General features: G+C 43.6%; 1 protein-coding gene across 1 annotated transcript; it reads right to left on the bottom strand.

Moving 5' to 3' along the window:
• Positions 1–5,258: 5,258 nt before the first annotated feature.
• On the bottom strand, positions 5,259–10,990 carry HUS1 (HUS1 checkpoint clamp component; the record flags this gene model as incomplete). Its single annotated transcript, XM_080339757.1, has 8 exons — positions 5,259–5,428; positions 6,089–6,220; positions 6,571–6,670; positions 7,929–8,003; positions 8,980–9,087; positions 9,764–9,940; positions 10,483–10,610; positions 10,939–10,990. The coding sequence occupies 8 exons, from the start codon at positions 10,988–10,990 to the stop codon at positions 5,346–5,348; spliced, it is 855 nt and encodes a 284-aa protein (XP_080195883.1). The 3' UTR covers positions 5,259–5,345.
• Positions 10,991–13,826: the final 2,836 nt, after the last annotated feature.

Here is a 13,826-nt window from a genome sequence, read left to right as displayed (position 1 = left end):
GTTAATTTTCCTCATAGTAAGAGGATATATGAGGATATGGTGCTATTTTCTGGATTTGTGACCAAAACAGTGTTAATAACACACCCATGTTCTAGTTACTGCTGAGCAGTGCTTACAGTGTCAAGGCCACCTCTCTCACGCTGCCCCACCAGCTAATAGGCTGGTCCTGCACAAGAAGCTGGGAGAAGACACAGCTGGGACAGCTGACCTCAGCTGACTAAAGAGATATCCCATTTGTGCTTAGCCAAAGGAAAAGAAAGAAGGGGAAGGCATTTGGAGTTATGGAGTTTGTCTTCCCAGGTAAGCATTATGCATGATGAAACCCTGCAATTGGTTGCTTTCAGCTTCCTGTGTGTCTCCAGCCTCTTCACTGAAAAGTCCTTGACTTGGTACAAACATTGCTCAGTGACAATCAAAATATCAGTGTATTATCAACATACTTCTTCTCATTCTAAATTCAAAACACAACACTACACCAGCTACCAGAAAGAAAATTAGCTCTATACCAGCTGAAACCAGGACACCTGGAAATGGCTGCCGATGGGAAGTAATGAACAAATTCAATTTTGCTTTGCTTGCCCATACAGCTTTTGCCTTATCTATTACACTGGCTTTGTCTCAACCCACAAGTTTTCTTACTTTTACCCTTCCCATTCTCTCCCCCATCCCACCAGGGAGGCAGTGAGCGAGCAACGCCCTACTGGGGTCAACCCACAACACAGGCAAAATGATACTTGATAAACTGATAAAGCTGCAAACCTCAGGGACCAGCATGTTGGAGGGGCTGGGTGGAAATATGCCAATTGATGAGGCAATGTGGAGGGCAAGTGGGAGCAGGGAGGAAAAAAGAAGGCAGAAAGGCATATAAAAGGGGTCAGTCAATACACTTGTCACTGCAGTCTGTCCGAAGTCCTTTCTTCACTATCTCTGCATAACCTCCCTCTCTATCCTGTGTGTCTGTGCTGCAAGGACTAGGTGCCAGATACAGGATGGAACAGTATGAGAGGGATTGGTGCCAGCTATTGGAGTCTGATCAGGGGTGTAGTTGCCACAGGTCAGCTACTGGAGGGAATGTGAGGGTCCCAGCCACCAGTCAGCCACTGGGGTGGGAATGCTGTGTGTCCCAGAAATCAGCTACTGGGGGAGACTGGCATGAGTGAGGCAGGTGTGGGGCTTGGTGGCAGCAGCTGGAGCAGGACCATAGGTCCTCAAGTACCACTTTGCTAAGTGCCAACAGCCACATTTCCCCACCCCTGGGCACAGCGACTCCTTATGTTCACCTCACACTCTGTCTGGGGAAGCAGAAGGGGCAGGAACCCTCGGTCAACAAACAAGGTCCTCAGTCAAGGAGGTGTCCAGGTCCAGAGAAGCTTCTGGACCACACTTGTAATGACCACAGCCAGATTCAACCAGGCTATAAAATGGGGCTGCCACTGAAGACCCCATTTGAGTGATCTTCGCAGAGTAGCAGGACTGTGAACAGATCAGGGACACCATCTAAAGAGGCTTCCTGGGATTGAGTGCCCTCACCTCCTCCTTGGTTAGTGATTTTATTCTGGGTATATCCTTGAGTGAGCCCTTGCCTCCCTGCCCTGGGCAAGCAATTTTTTCTTCTGATTACCCTTGAGGGAGAGAGATATTTTTTGTGAGTACATACATGTTGTGGATCATTATTCTTGTGTGGTTGTACGCTAACAATATTCCCAACTGGTATATCAAACCTGCAGTTTATTAAATATTGCCAAGAATGCTGATTGATTTTGGATTACACTCCTCCCACCCTCACTTATATTGGTTTCTGTCATTTGGTTTCAGTTTTGGTTCTGAATTCAAGCAGGTTTAAGCTTATTATTTGCTTGGAGTAATTTTGGGGTGCTTTCGTGACAGCTGTCAACCTTCAAGCTGAATGAGCCAGTGAGCCCTTGGTCAGGGCTGAGATATTAGGCAGGCAAAGGGTCTGTCTGTTGAAGAATGGCTTAAGGACAAAGGACATAGGTCTACAGAGCAGTTGTACGAGCAGAGCCTGTTCTGAAAGCTTTGGTATAAGTAGCAAAAGTAGGCCACAGTGGAGACTACTGACTGCATCAGCAGAATTGGCAAGGACACTGCGACCTTGGCAGAGTTTCATAGATGACTTTAAGAAAACATGCATAGCTAGTGAGCCGCAAGAAGTAGGACCATGCAAATGTAATTGTTAGAGCTTAAGCCAATTAGTGAGTGACAAGTAGGCATAATTATTGTAGACTCTATAAGTATGCGCTGTTTGAACTAATGAAGTGAACAATGCTCTATCACTCACATTGAGTCGCCTCGGCTTGTTCCTCTGTCGCTTGCATCCGTCCTTATATCCGGAGGTACCCGTGAGTATGGGATGCCTGCAGGACGAGTGCGAATACTGCATGTTTGCTGGCAAGCACCAATCTGGATGACCCAGTGAATACAGAACACATTCAAGGAAGGTAAGAGGGGCAGGATCTGGGCAAGGGCACTGGAGTGACATACAAATGTGTGTGTGCTTGGGAACCAAGAGAGAATTGTGCATGTGCCTGTATTAATGACCCACCTCTGCCAGATGAAGAGGAAGCAGATATGGCTGCCTGTGCTTGTTTTACATGGGTCCTGTATGTAGATGCAGTAGAAGGTATGACTTGTCTGTGGCAGTCTGTGACCGGCCACGTCAGTATCCTCTGTGTGTGTCCCTAGGACACGAGCTCAGCTTCACTGCTGATTGGACTGCTGGTGGGAAAGCAGCAGCTACATCCCTTAGCCCAGGGCACACACATCCCTGGTACCCAAGGCCAGGCTCCAATAGCTGTGTAGGAGTCCTGGGCCAGAGCTGCTGGAGGTGGTGGCCACTTCTAACATCTCAGAACAGAAATGTGCATTAGAAGAGCATTGGAGAGAAGCTGCAAGGTCTTATTATTTTGTAGTCCCACCAGTGGCTGGTAACTCTGTTTGGTCTTGGTGGCTTAAGCCAAAACAAAAATTTTCTGGCATAAAACAGTTGTTTTTTCATGTGGAACCATCTAGGGCTGTTAATGAGAAGTGTTTCTTCTCATTATTGGTGTTAGTGAGCTGCAAGTGTGAGGTTGCTCTGGGAGTGAGGAAGAACCAGGAGCAAAGGGTGGCCACAATGCAGGTGAGGCAGCAACCCTACGCAACTAGAGCGCAGGCCCACAGAACCAGGGAAGCAGAACCAGGTGGTGAGAGCAACAGCTCCCATTTGAAGCTAATCCAGGAAACCCAAACATCGTTTCAGGAACAGTTAGGCCCAGGCCAACCTACAACATATTTTAGGGGAGTACACGATGCCACAGCCTGAGCTGAAATAGGATTTGCGGGCCCATGTACAGCGGGTGGGCAGGGGTCCCTAGTAAGGCTGCTTAGGGCCATTAAGGCCCAGTACTACCCTCAGGGCTCTGACAGCTGGATTCACAGATGACAGCAGATTTAAAACTGAGTATTATTTTCCTTCTGATCATCACGTATGTGTCAACTGACTGTCAGGGCTGAGCTGTATCTTTGTGCTGGATTTAGGTAGGAAGGGTAAGAAAGCACTGGGGCTGGAGACTTATCCTCTGTTGGTTCATCTAGCCTCCCTGCCTCCAGAATATGAAATGGACATCTCACTGCATACTCCTGACCTGTACCAGCATTACTCCCACTTTTATTTTTATATAAAAAAATCAAAAACAAAACACATTTTCTTGCAATTATAATTTCTGATTTCTTTTTAAAAATAGCAATCATAGAGCCCACATAGCTGCGAGGCCATTATTACTATTTCTTAGGCTATACCAGAAAATCCATTTCCATCAGGTTAGACAGAACGCATTTTTCAAACGAGAAAATCCAAAAATTTCAAAGCTATTTTCATCTTACACAGATTTTGGGGTAATTGCAGCTGGCCATGAAAAGTAACAGGATTTGGAATATGCTTTCTGGTTAGTCTGATAAAAATGGTGAAAGAAGGCAAAGAAGCATAACATTCCCTGGCTACTGCCTCTCTTTCAGCCTTCTCTTGACCATTTACATCTGCAAGAACAGAAAAATTAATTGTTCCCTTAACCTCAATATGCCCCTTGGAAAAAAAGAAACACCACAAAAAAAACCCCAACAACAACAAAACAAACAAAACATAAAAACCAACAACTAACACTTCTGACCATGATGAGTATTACCATCTAGCAGAAACTCACAGTTCCCTTTGGCAGCAAAGACTCTCTGTTTCTAGAACAGTAAGTTTCACAAGATACTCAACACCTGTGGAACACCAAAAGCTATGTGCAACATGGCTGGATAACAAATACAATCACACATGGAATGAAGAGGAAGAGGCCTCAGGAGATAAGCAGGGGCAATACTGCTGTCAAGGTAAGACTTAGTCATCCTCTTGGCTGCTCAGCAGCAGAGCTTAGATGCAATCTCACAGTGTCTGACATCATGACGACACAGATTGTACAATGCTTTCCATCTGGAAAGGGGAAAAATGTGATCCACAGATAACTTGCCCTTAATTTCAAACCAATTATTGTTTTCACACATGTCCTCATATGATATTCTGTACACAGAGACCTTCACTGCCCACATTAACAAGGGAATTCAGACAGTTTATCTCATCCTCTCAAGCCAAGAGCTAAACATATCAGTTCAAGCACTAACAGAACTACATAGGTATGTCAGAACAAGTTGGATCAAAAGATCCAACCAGGTGCACACATACGCTGCTGTCAGCATCTGTTACGTCCTGCTACATGCTGGCAGCCACAGGAAACTCCTCTGCCTCAGACACATTTCCGCTGCACAACATGCTACAGATCAAGTCCATATACATCGCAGAAGTCAACCCTGTACCACTTCAGGAGGGCTGTGCTGGCAAATACCAATCTGTCAACCCTCCAGAGGGCTCTCCTGTTCAACAGAGGTGTAATAGCTTGCTTGGAGATCCCTTAACTTGGAGCTGCATTGTACAACACTGAACACAGCCACCAGCAGCTTCAGAGGTCAATTCTACCTTTAAGTTTGCCAACAAGAAAAGAAATATTATGTTGACTTCGCCACAGCTCAAAGCATCCCAAAAGCACATATAAAATTCAGTTTTGCTCTCCATAATGCTCAGAAATGCCAGCTCCCCACAGTCGTGTTTCTCATAACATATAACTCTTCACAAAAAAGGCCTTCTGCATGAGGAGATATTTCGCATAATTTCATAAATGTTGAAATAGTGTCCATCTGATATCTACATCTAACAGCATATCACATGAGAGTACTCCAGCAATTCATAAAAGCTTTCAGACTTTGTGGAAAAGGCCTCAGGTTTGAAAATGATCAAGATTCCAAAACGTTCAGGCAAGTGCTGGAATATAATACTGAAGTGAAACATCCTCATGGAGCAAGATGAAGTGGACAATTCTTTTACTTACAATATCTGTAAAGAGAAAAACCAACCAAAAAAAAAAGTTCAAAATTACATCTACAGAATGCCACTGTAAGAATACAATGCTTCTACCACGTCTGACAGGAAGACTAGACATATAATCTGGTAATATTTAAGTTCTTGAGGGTCTCTGAAGCATCACTAAAGAGTCTATGAAAGCTGATACCAAAAAGGAAATACAAAATGTCTAGGCCTATAACGCTATATCCATTATTTAAATCTTCCTTGGGAAATTCTTAGCATCTGCACTAAACTATAACACACATATGTTCTTGGGAAAAGCATACAGTTATGAAAATAGGATATAAACGCCTGCATAGGCTTCTGCTAGAAACAACATATTGTTTCTATGGTTAAAAACACTAGCTGCACAAAAAGCATTTTGGTGCATGATTAGTCTGAGTATTCAACTTTATACTCATAAAGGGCCTGGCTTAATACTTTTTAAACTTTTGTTTTTTAATTCCCCAAACACCTAAGGCCTGAAGCTTACTGCCTAAAAATAGAAATATTAGAAGTCCTCAGGTACAGTAAAAATAGGCAAGTTTCAAATAGACAAAGCAGAAGATAGATACGCTCTTCTTCTGAGACTACAGGTACGGCAAACATTCCTCATTAACTGGAGTTTGTAAACAGAGCTGATAAACTTACTGCACAATGCTTTTGTGGGATTGACTTGCTGTCCAGCAAGCAATTGCTGCAGTTTCTTGATGTCTATGCGTGCCTCAGCCATGCTTTCCAGATCTCTGTCTTGAGCAGAACTTTGATATCCATCCTCTGATGCTAAGAGCATGAGAACAAAACAGACAAAATATCAGGAGTTTTAACACCTATAAGGACACAGCTGATAATCCCTGAACAGCTGATATTCATATGGGTTGTTTTTCAGAAAAAGCAGTAGAAGGAAGAGAAAGCCCAGTTTTCCTAAAAACTTGTCAAGGATACTGGAAGAGATTCCCCCTGCAAACACAAAACAGGCATTGGCCACTTTTCTTTTTAAGGTTCCATTTGAAAACTTCAAAGTACATGATGCTATTTTGTAAGGACTAACAGAAGGTAAGTACTGTTATCAGCATCACCCTTAAGTATACTTGAGATCAGATAGACACAAGAAGGAACACAGGGAAGCTTACCCCAAGCAGGATTTCCCAAGTCTTTAAAATGTGTTGTTACAGATACTAAGTCAGTTTCTATTTTCAAGTTCATTTCTCCACTCAAGTTTGCTTCAATCACCTGCAATACAATCAATTTCAATTTTAGGGAAACCACTTTTGCATTGTAGAATACAGAAGAATAAAGTGCAGCACTGTCAGAATACAAGCTTCCAGAAGCACTTCAGTGTCTTCACAGCTCAACTGTACTTTTTGAACATGGTTTGAACGTTCAGCTACAAAATGCATTTCTCATTATTCCTGTGTGAATTATCCTAGACCAACCTTCCTGATATAATTTCAAAGTTCATCCTGACAAAGTGTCTAACCATGAGACTACATACAATATAACACAAACCCCAAGCAGATCAAAGGATTCCTAAAGCACATCTAAGCACATTTCTGTGATTAGAAGTCTCAATAATTTTAGAAGAGGCTCATATCACAATCAGAGTATCCTACAGAATGTGAGATGTCCACAGATGAATGCTCACAAAAAATGGCCAAGTATTGTTTGAAAGAACTTTGAAGCCCTTTTTGTAGCACTGATCTTGACCAGTGTTACTACCAGGACGCATCTAGCACACATATTTAATTGTGACACCTGATGTTTTTGTTCTTTAATAACAGGAAATCTTTTAGAGGATGCATGCAGTCTGCCTCCTCTCTTAGAGCTATCAAAGCTGTTTCACAGAGATCTATTTTCCTGCTTTGGAGCAGGAGGTAAGGAACTTAGGAAGGTGGGTATGCAATGAAAACCTTAAAAAAAACAACCAAACAAACCCCTTTTCTGGCCAACTGCAGAAGGCTTCTTTCAATGATAGGCCCACCAGCAATCCAGGAACCCAGAGTGGACTGGAAACTTGCCATGTCAGTCTAAAGCACAGGCTGACATCCAGCAGCTACTAGTAAGATATCCTTTAAATCCTACCTCAGGCTTACCTAAAGTTCATTCGCAAAACTGCCTAACACAAGACTCACTTAACAGGCACTACCTTAATTAAATCACCTGGAAACTCTCCAGCTTCCTGAAGGACCGCAATTTCATACCTGCTATGAAGAGTGGCTTATAGCAACACAATGCCATGTTATTTCAAGTATTCAGTATAAAGAGCACCACTTTCTGGGAAGCCCAGAATGAGCTCTTCAGTGTAAATCCTAAAATAAATCTCATAATTCTCTTCAGCCCTTACACAGTCTTCAGGTGCCTTTAGTTCAATGACTGACCCATTCCAAAATAAGATATAACACAGGGGCACCAATTGAGTCAGCAGGGAAACATGCTATGTCCAAGATAAAATAAGGTCTGTGGGACACATGCTTGAAGTGCCTTAACTTACAATGGAATTGCTGAGATTCTTCATTCTCTCCACAATGCTCTTCATTGTTTTCAGAACTGGTAGATAAATACTGACCTAGAAAGGCATAAGAACTCCATTTGCAAAGATATTTCATGTGTGACTGGAATCTGATGTATTTATTTCTCCCTTCAATTCTTATTTTGAACTCGGTTATCTATTGAATGCAGGGAGTACAATATTTAACTGAAGTTGGCAAATGACTCAGGGACAGAGGAACTCTTTCCCATTACATCAACAGGCCATCACTCTAGCAGCTGTTTCAGACACACTATCCCAAGTCTGTGCTCAAAATAAAGAGAGGTTTTCGCAGATCAGAATCTCACATGAACCCACAGCTGTGTAACAGAACAGTTAATAGCTACTATTTCCAAAAAGGAAAGAACCTGATTCCCGTACTACTATAATCATCTCTGGAATTGCATCAGTGTAAATCTGAAATAACAGAACAAAATACATCAAGTTTCTACTGTGTCATTTGTCTTCAGAATTTAAATACTCTTAGCTATAGAAATAACAGACATCTATAACCTCAAATGTGAGTACATTTGCACAAAGACCTCTCCTTGAAACTCTGCTAGAAGTCAAAAAGTATACAGAGAGGACATATAAAAATCAGGAAGAAACGTGTATATATGTATATATATACATAAATCTGTCAGGTGGGCTATGAATTTCAGAAGGAACAGATTATTTGGGCCACTTGGTACCTAAACAGCTGAAACAGTCTAAACTTGTGTGAGTTGGAGGTGTTCCTGCATAAAGACATACTAGTCCTTTGCTCCTCCCTTCCTCCACCCTGAATATCACAGCAACAACTGGTAACCACCTGCTCAGCTTTTACGGGTTTTGGACTCTCTTGTCAAGATAGAGACTATGTCCCATTCCTCTCCAAAACTCTAGTCTCCAGCCTCCCCTCTTTCCTTTCATCTCCTCTCTAAAACCCACCAGTTTGCAACAACAGCATTCCACTTGCAACCTCCCCCCCACCGCCCCCCCCAATTCTGTAGGGAAAATAAAAACAGAGACTTACATCAAAGTCTGGCACACTGGGCTCTCTGAAGTCATTCCATAATTTTCTGGGAATAATCCCCACAGGAATGTCATGTGTCACAATCCTACTGCTGCTTGATAAGGATGGCTTGAGGGAGAGAGAGGATGCTCTTGCAGTTAAAAACAAGACAAACTCTGAATTCTAATTTTTCAAACCCACTCTGGAAAATACTGAGTGTCTCAAACACTCAGTTCTAGTTTTCCATAGGTTCCTATCAGTCCACTATTAAGCAGACTTCCCTTTTGAATAATAAAGAGCTTGTGAGGTATCAGTCATTAGTACCTATAAGCTATTCTTTATTGCTGAAGAAGTGAATCAGTGAAGGGGTGTTAACAACAACAAAAATTCAGAAGACAATAGTTTCAAATGGAATGGCAGGGCAATCAAAAGCAAAACAAAGAGTCAAACACTACACTGAAACTTCCTACACCTAGCAGCTTCAATGAGAAGGCAATAATCCACAGAAGACATAGAGAATGAGGGAAGAGAGAGAAGTAAACATTAGAAAAAAGTGTTTCAATAATGTAGCTTACATTCTTCTTCCACCTCTTCATTGCCTTTGGAAAATTCAAAGCTCGTTCTGTGTGCTAGGAACCATGATGACAGGAAAGGCCAGTGAAAAGGAAAATGGCATGATTTTTCTTTATTTAGTTTTCTAGATTTACACCAAAGACTACCAAAGCTTCTATTTGCTCTTAAGCAAAGCCTTTCATTTTTAAGAGTGTTTTCTTAATAATTAAGAGAAAAGCACGGTTGCACTTACTAGCTCCACAGCAACTCTGAGACAGGGACAATGTTTGTTAGTCAACTTGATCTTCACTGCCTTAGCACTCTGGGCAGTTTTTAATGCTCTCGACAGGTTGTCTGGCACCAACTCTAGATAGATTTCATTGTGCTCTGCAGCTACTCCTTCCATCTGAAATTCATCGAAGAAATTCCCCTACAATTTTTGAAAGTTGGGAAATAAAATAAAGCAAATGAAACAAAAGAAAGACAGAGGGGCAAGTTTCACCTATCAGACTAAAGCTTAGAACTGCATGTGTGCAACAGGAAGCTTTTCTCTGCTTGGCATCACCTGCAGGAATCAAGACAGGCTGCATAAGCATGAAGGCCCACTGTTTCAGGCTAAACCCATTAATTTCAGATCCTCCCCTAACACCTATCAGTCCCCAAAACAAGGGGTATGACAGGTGAGTTATGCTTTCCTGTTTCCAGTTGTGGGCAGGCCCTTGTGGGGGAGCACACACTGAAGCTTTGCACTGAAGTGACAACCAAAGTAAAGGGGATGTCTAGCCAGAAACACCAGGCCTGTGCAACTAAAAGACAGTCCTGCAAAACAGAGTGCCTTCAGTGGCCAGACAGGCCGTGAGAGATCTGGTACATGCCAGGTGAGTGCTCCGTGTACCAGAAATGCCTCAAAGGCCAGACCCAACTGCATTCTCTGGTTTCAACGACATAGTTATTGAAATTCCTCAGGCTTACCTGGCACAGCTCACACCACATAGTGACACCTCCATTTGCTACTTTATCTGAGAGGATGAAATAAAGCTTGCTGACAGTAAGGCGCAGGGTGCAGGTCTTGGCTAACTTGGCGATTGTGTTGATTACACCTGAGGGAGTAACAGCAGGACGTTACAGCAGGAGCTGCTTCACATATCTCATCCCAGGGGGACAGGAGAGAAACGTTCTGTCTCCAAAAACGCAGCTCGCGCTGCTGTGGAAACTCTGAAACACCTCCGGACGAAGAAAAGCGCCTCAAGCTGCCTCCCCCGGGAAAGACCTCTAGGCCCGAGCCCTGGGCCTCACAGCACCCGCCACGGGCCGGGGCCGCCGGCGCCGTGAGGCCCTTTCTCTCCCCGCCCCGGGAAAGAGGGCCCCGGTCGCTCGCCCAGGCACAGCCGTCCTCCGGCCTGGCGTCTCCCGCCCTGGCAAACTCACGGCTGAAGTGGTTGAGGCAGGCGAGATCAACGATCTTAGCCCGAAATCGCATGACGGCGCCCGCCCTCCTCCGCAGCACAGCCCGCCGCCACTGGCACGACCGAGGGCAGGCCCGGGTAGGAGCCAATCAGGGCTCCGCGCTGGGAGGGGCCATCGCAGCCGCCCTCTGCCGTGCGGGGCGGGGACCGCGGCAGGGGCTGGGAGGCGCGGTGCAGATGGCTCTGGCGGCCCAGCCTCACCTCTTGTTGCAGGACTGGCGGTCCCCGGAGAGATGGCCGAAGTGCTCGCCTCAGAGCAAAACCTCTTGGCATCCTTAGGACATATGTATAAATGCAAACATCTGCATGGGCACTGCCCTGATGTCTCGGGGAATTGTCGTCTTCACGTTCAAGTGGCCCGTTTCAGCAGCAGCCGGCAACGCCCGGCCCACACTCCGCCCCGAGGACGAGTTCTGTGCCCAATGCGAAGCGATGGCGAAGGAGGAAAGCAACGGTCGTGTGAGAAAGTAGCACAGAGCTCTCTAACAGGCCTGTCCTCTTCCCCATCGCTAGCCAGGCCACCCAGGAAGGGCTGGGCAATCGAAAGTACTGTAAGGAAGAAGGTCTCTGTTCAGACAGGGCATCTCGTGCAGACAAGGTCCCTTTACCCAAGGCTATTTCAACTTCGTGCATAGCATGAGGGGGTTTATGCAGAGACTAGAATAGTTCAAGGAAGTACAAAGGGAGGGAAAACCTTGCTTTACCTCTCTCTGTCCGTGTGCAGCATGCCTGTTTTCTACAGGAGACTTGGTCCTTTGCCTCTGGTGTTCTTGTTTCCTTCCAGTCCTTGAAAAATGCAGCCTGTGCAGAGGCAGTTTTCTAGTGCTGTCCTAGGTTCCTCAGGATTTCCTGGTGTGCTTTTGTCACATTGGGAGTTCCCTAACCTGTCAGCTAAACTGCCTTTCTTTCGTTTGATTTTGAAATACCCTTGGGATGCTGCTTGCAGTCCCTTGATGCTGTCTTTTCAGACAGTCATTATTAAGACAATTAAAGAACAAAAGAAATAACCTTGGGTCTATATACTGGCAGGAGGAGCAGTAGCTTCTGGAGAGGTTATTCTCTGGCTGTGTTGTTCCCAGGGCCTGTGCACTTTGCAGAAATAAGACGAAGATATTCCCAGAGAAACCACTCCAGTGCACCAGGGTTTGACAGAGTCAGTCCCAGTTCAAATCTTCAACCAATAAACTCTGTTTGATATACACTGTATTTTTCAGAGTCGATTTTTTCCCTGATACGAGTCGTTGTAACAAGATGATAGTTCACTGTCAAATCTCTTATACAATGTGAATATATTACACCTTCATCTTTTGTAAGTTCCCATTTCTGGTGGCCGCAGTTGTTGAATTGGTCTGAGAGATGGTACTCCAATGCTTAAAGCTGTTGCCTGACATCAAGTCAACTTCTCAGTGGGGCACACTGAGATGGCATTAAATGACCTAGACGTTTCTACACTACTATGTGTGGGTTTTCCCCCCCTTTTTAGATTAATTCATTTTTAACAGAAATGTGTCACAAATACCTGTAGAACAGTCGTTGTTCTACCAGATGGATGTCAACAGAGCACTTCCTTTGGGATGGTGAGCATTCCCTTTCTGGAGTACTTAGGATAGAAACAAGATGTAGGCTGTTTGCCTATCTCTACCATCTTAGTCCTTAGCCTTTTGAAATCCAAATACAATTGAAACGAGTCAGACACAAAGTATTGCAATTCAGTGGGGAAATTAGAAGAACTGAAAGTTCAGCAGATGTGTTGCCCCTTACGTCACACAATGAGCATTAAAAACATGCCAGCAACACATACTGCAAAGACAGACTAACTGGTGGCAGAAGTGAAGAACGGATGTGTGAACTAAGAACTTGCTTCTGTAGATATACAGGAGTGTGTAAAGCAATTTGATCAGAAACAAAATATTTATACAATATTTGGTGTAAATTCTGTAAATACATAAAATATACGATTTTATAAAATACATTATCTTGCTATACATTTTGAAGTGTCAGTACCAGCTATTCCAACTCAGAATATTACATGTCCAGTAAATATTTAGAAACATTAGTGAATTGATTTTACTTTTTAAGTATCTTTATCAGCGAGTCTAGAATAGGAATCATAGGGAGGTTCTTACAAAATTCCATTCACATCAAAACCAGCCAGTAGGTTTTAAGACATTAATCTGGAGTAGATGTAAATACAGACTGGCAAGGCAGAATAAGCTAAAGCTTGTGTCTAAATTAACTTTAAAGTATGCTACAGGTATCAATACAACAGGTAACACCAAACCCACCAAAAAACTGCAAGAAGAGGATGACTTTGCTTTCTTTATTGAGCAACTCAACATGCTGCAGACCAGAACCTATAGGAAACACAAGATCAACAAGACCTGAGAGCCTGCAGCTCCTGCAGCAACTCAGAAACTGTTGAGAGGACCAAGAAACACAACTTGGTTCTCAGATGCCAAAAATGTTTACAAGAACCAGAAGAAATTGTTAAGTGCTTGCTGCAACCGAAAGATACTGAACTGACTGAAGACAATCCTGAAAGCATAGATGTGCCTGCCAAGACACAGTGCATAGCAGAAAGAATTAGTTGTAAACTATATGTTCTATTCTCTCTGAGTTCAAGATGTCATTATCCCAAGTTCACAGCTGGCTTCAACAGACTAAAAGCCTTTTGACCTTTTTATGATCAAAAGAAAAAGGAAAAAAGACTGACACCGCGTCAAAGCTTTGGCAGAGTCTAGGTCCCACTACAATGAGAATATGCATTAGCAAAGCTCACCCCTTTATATGGTTATAGCCAGGGGGTGAAAAGAGAAGATTTCAATGATTCTTAAAATTACCACCCCAGGC

This window comes from Nesoenas mayeri, assembly GCF_963082525.1.
Source record: "Nesoenas mayeri genome assembly, chromosome: 2".
Classification (NCBI taxonomy): Eukaryota; Metazoa; Chordata; class Aves; order Columbiformes; family Columbidae; genus Nesoenas; species Nesoenas mayeri.
The sequence above is the reverse complement of the archived record's forward strand: the minus strand, read 5'-3'. Positions and strand labels throughout refer to the sequence as shown.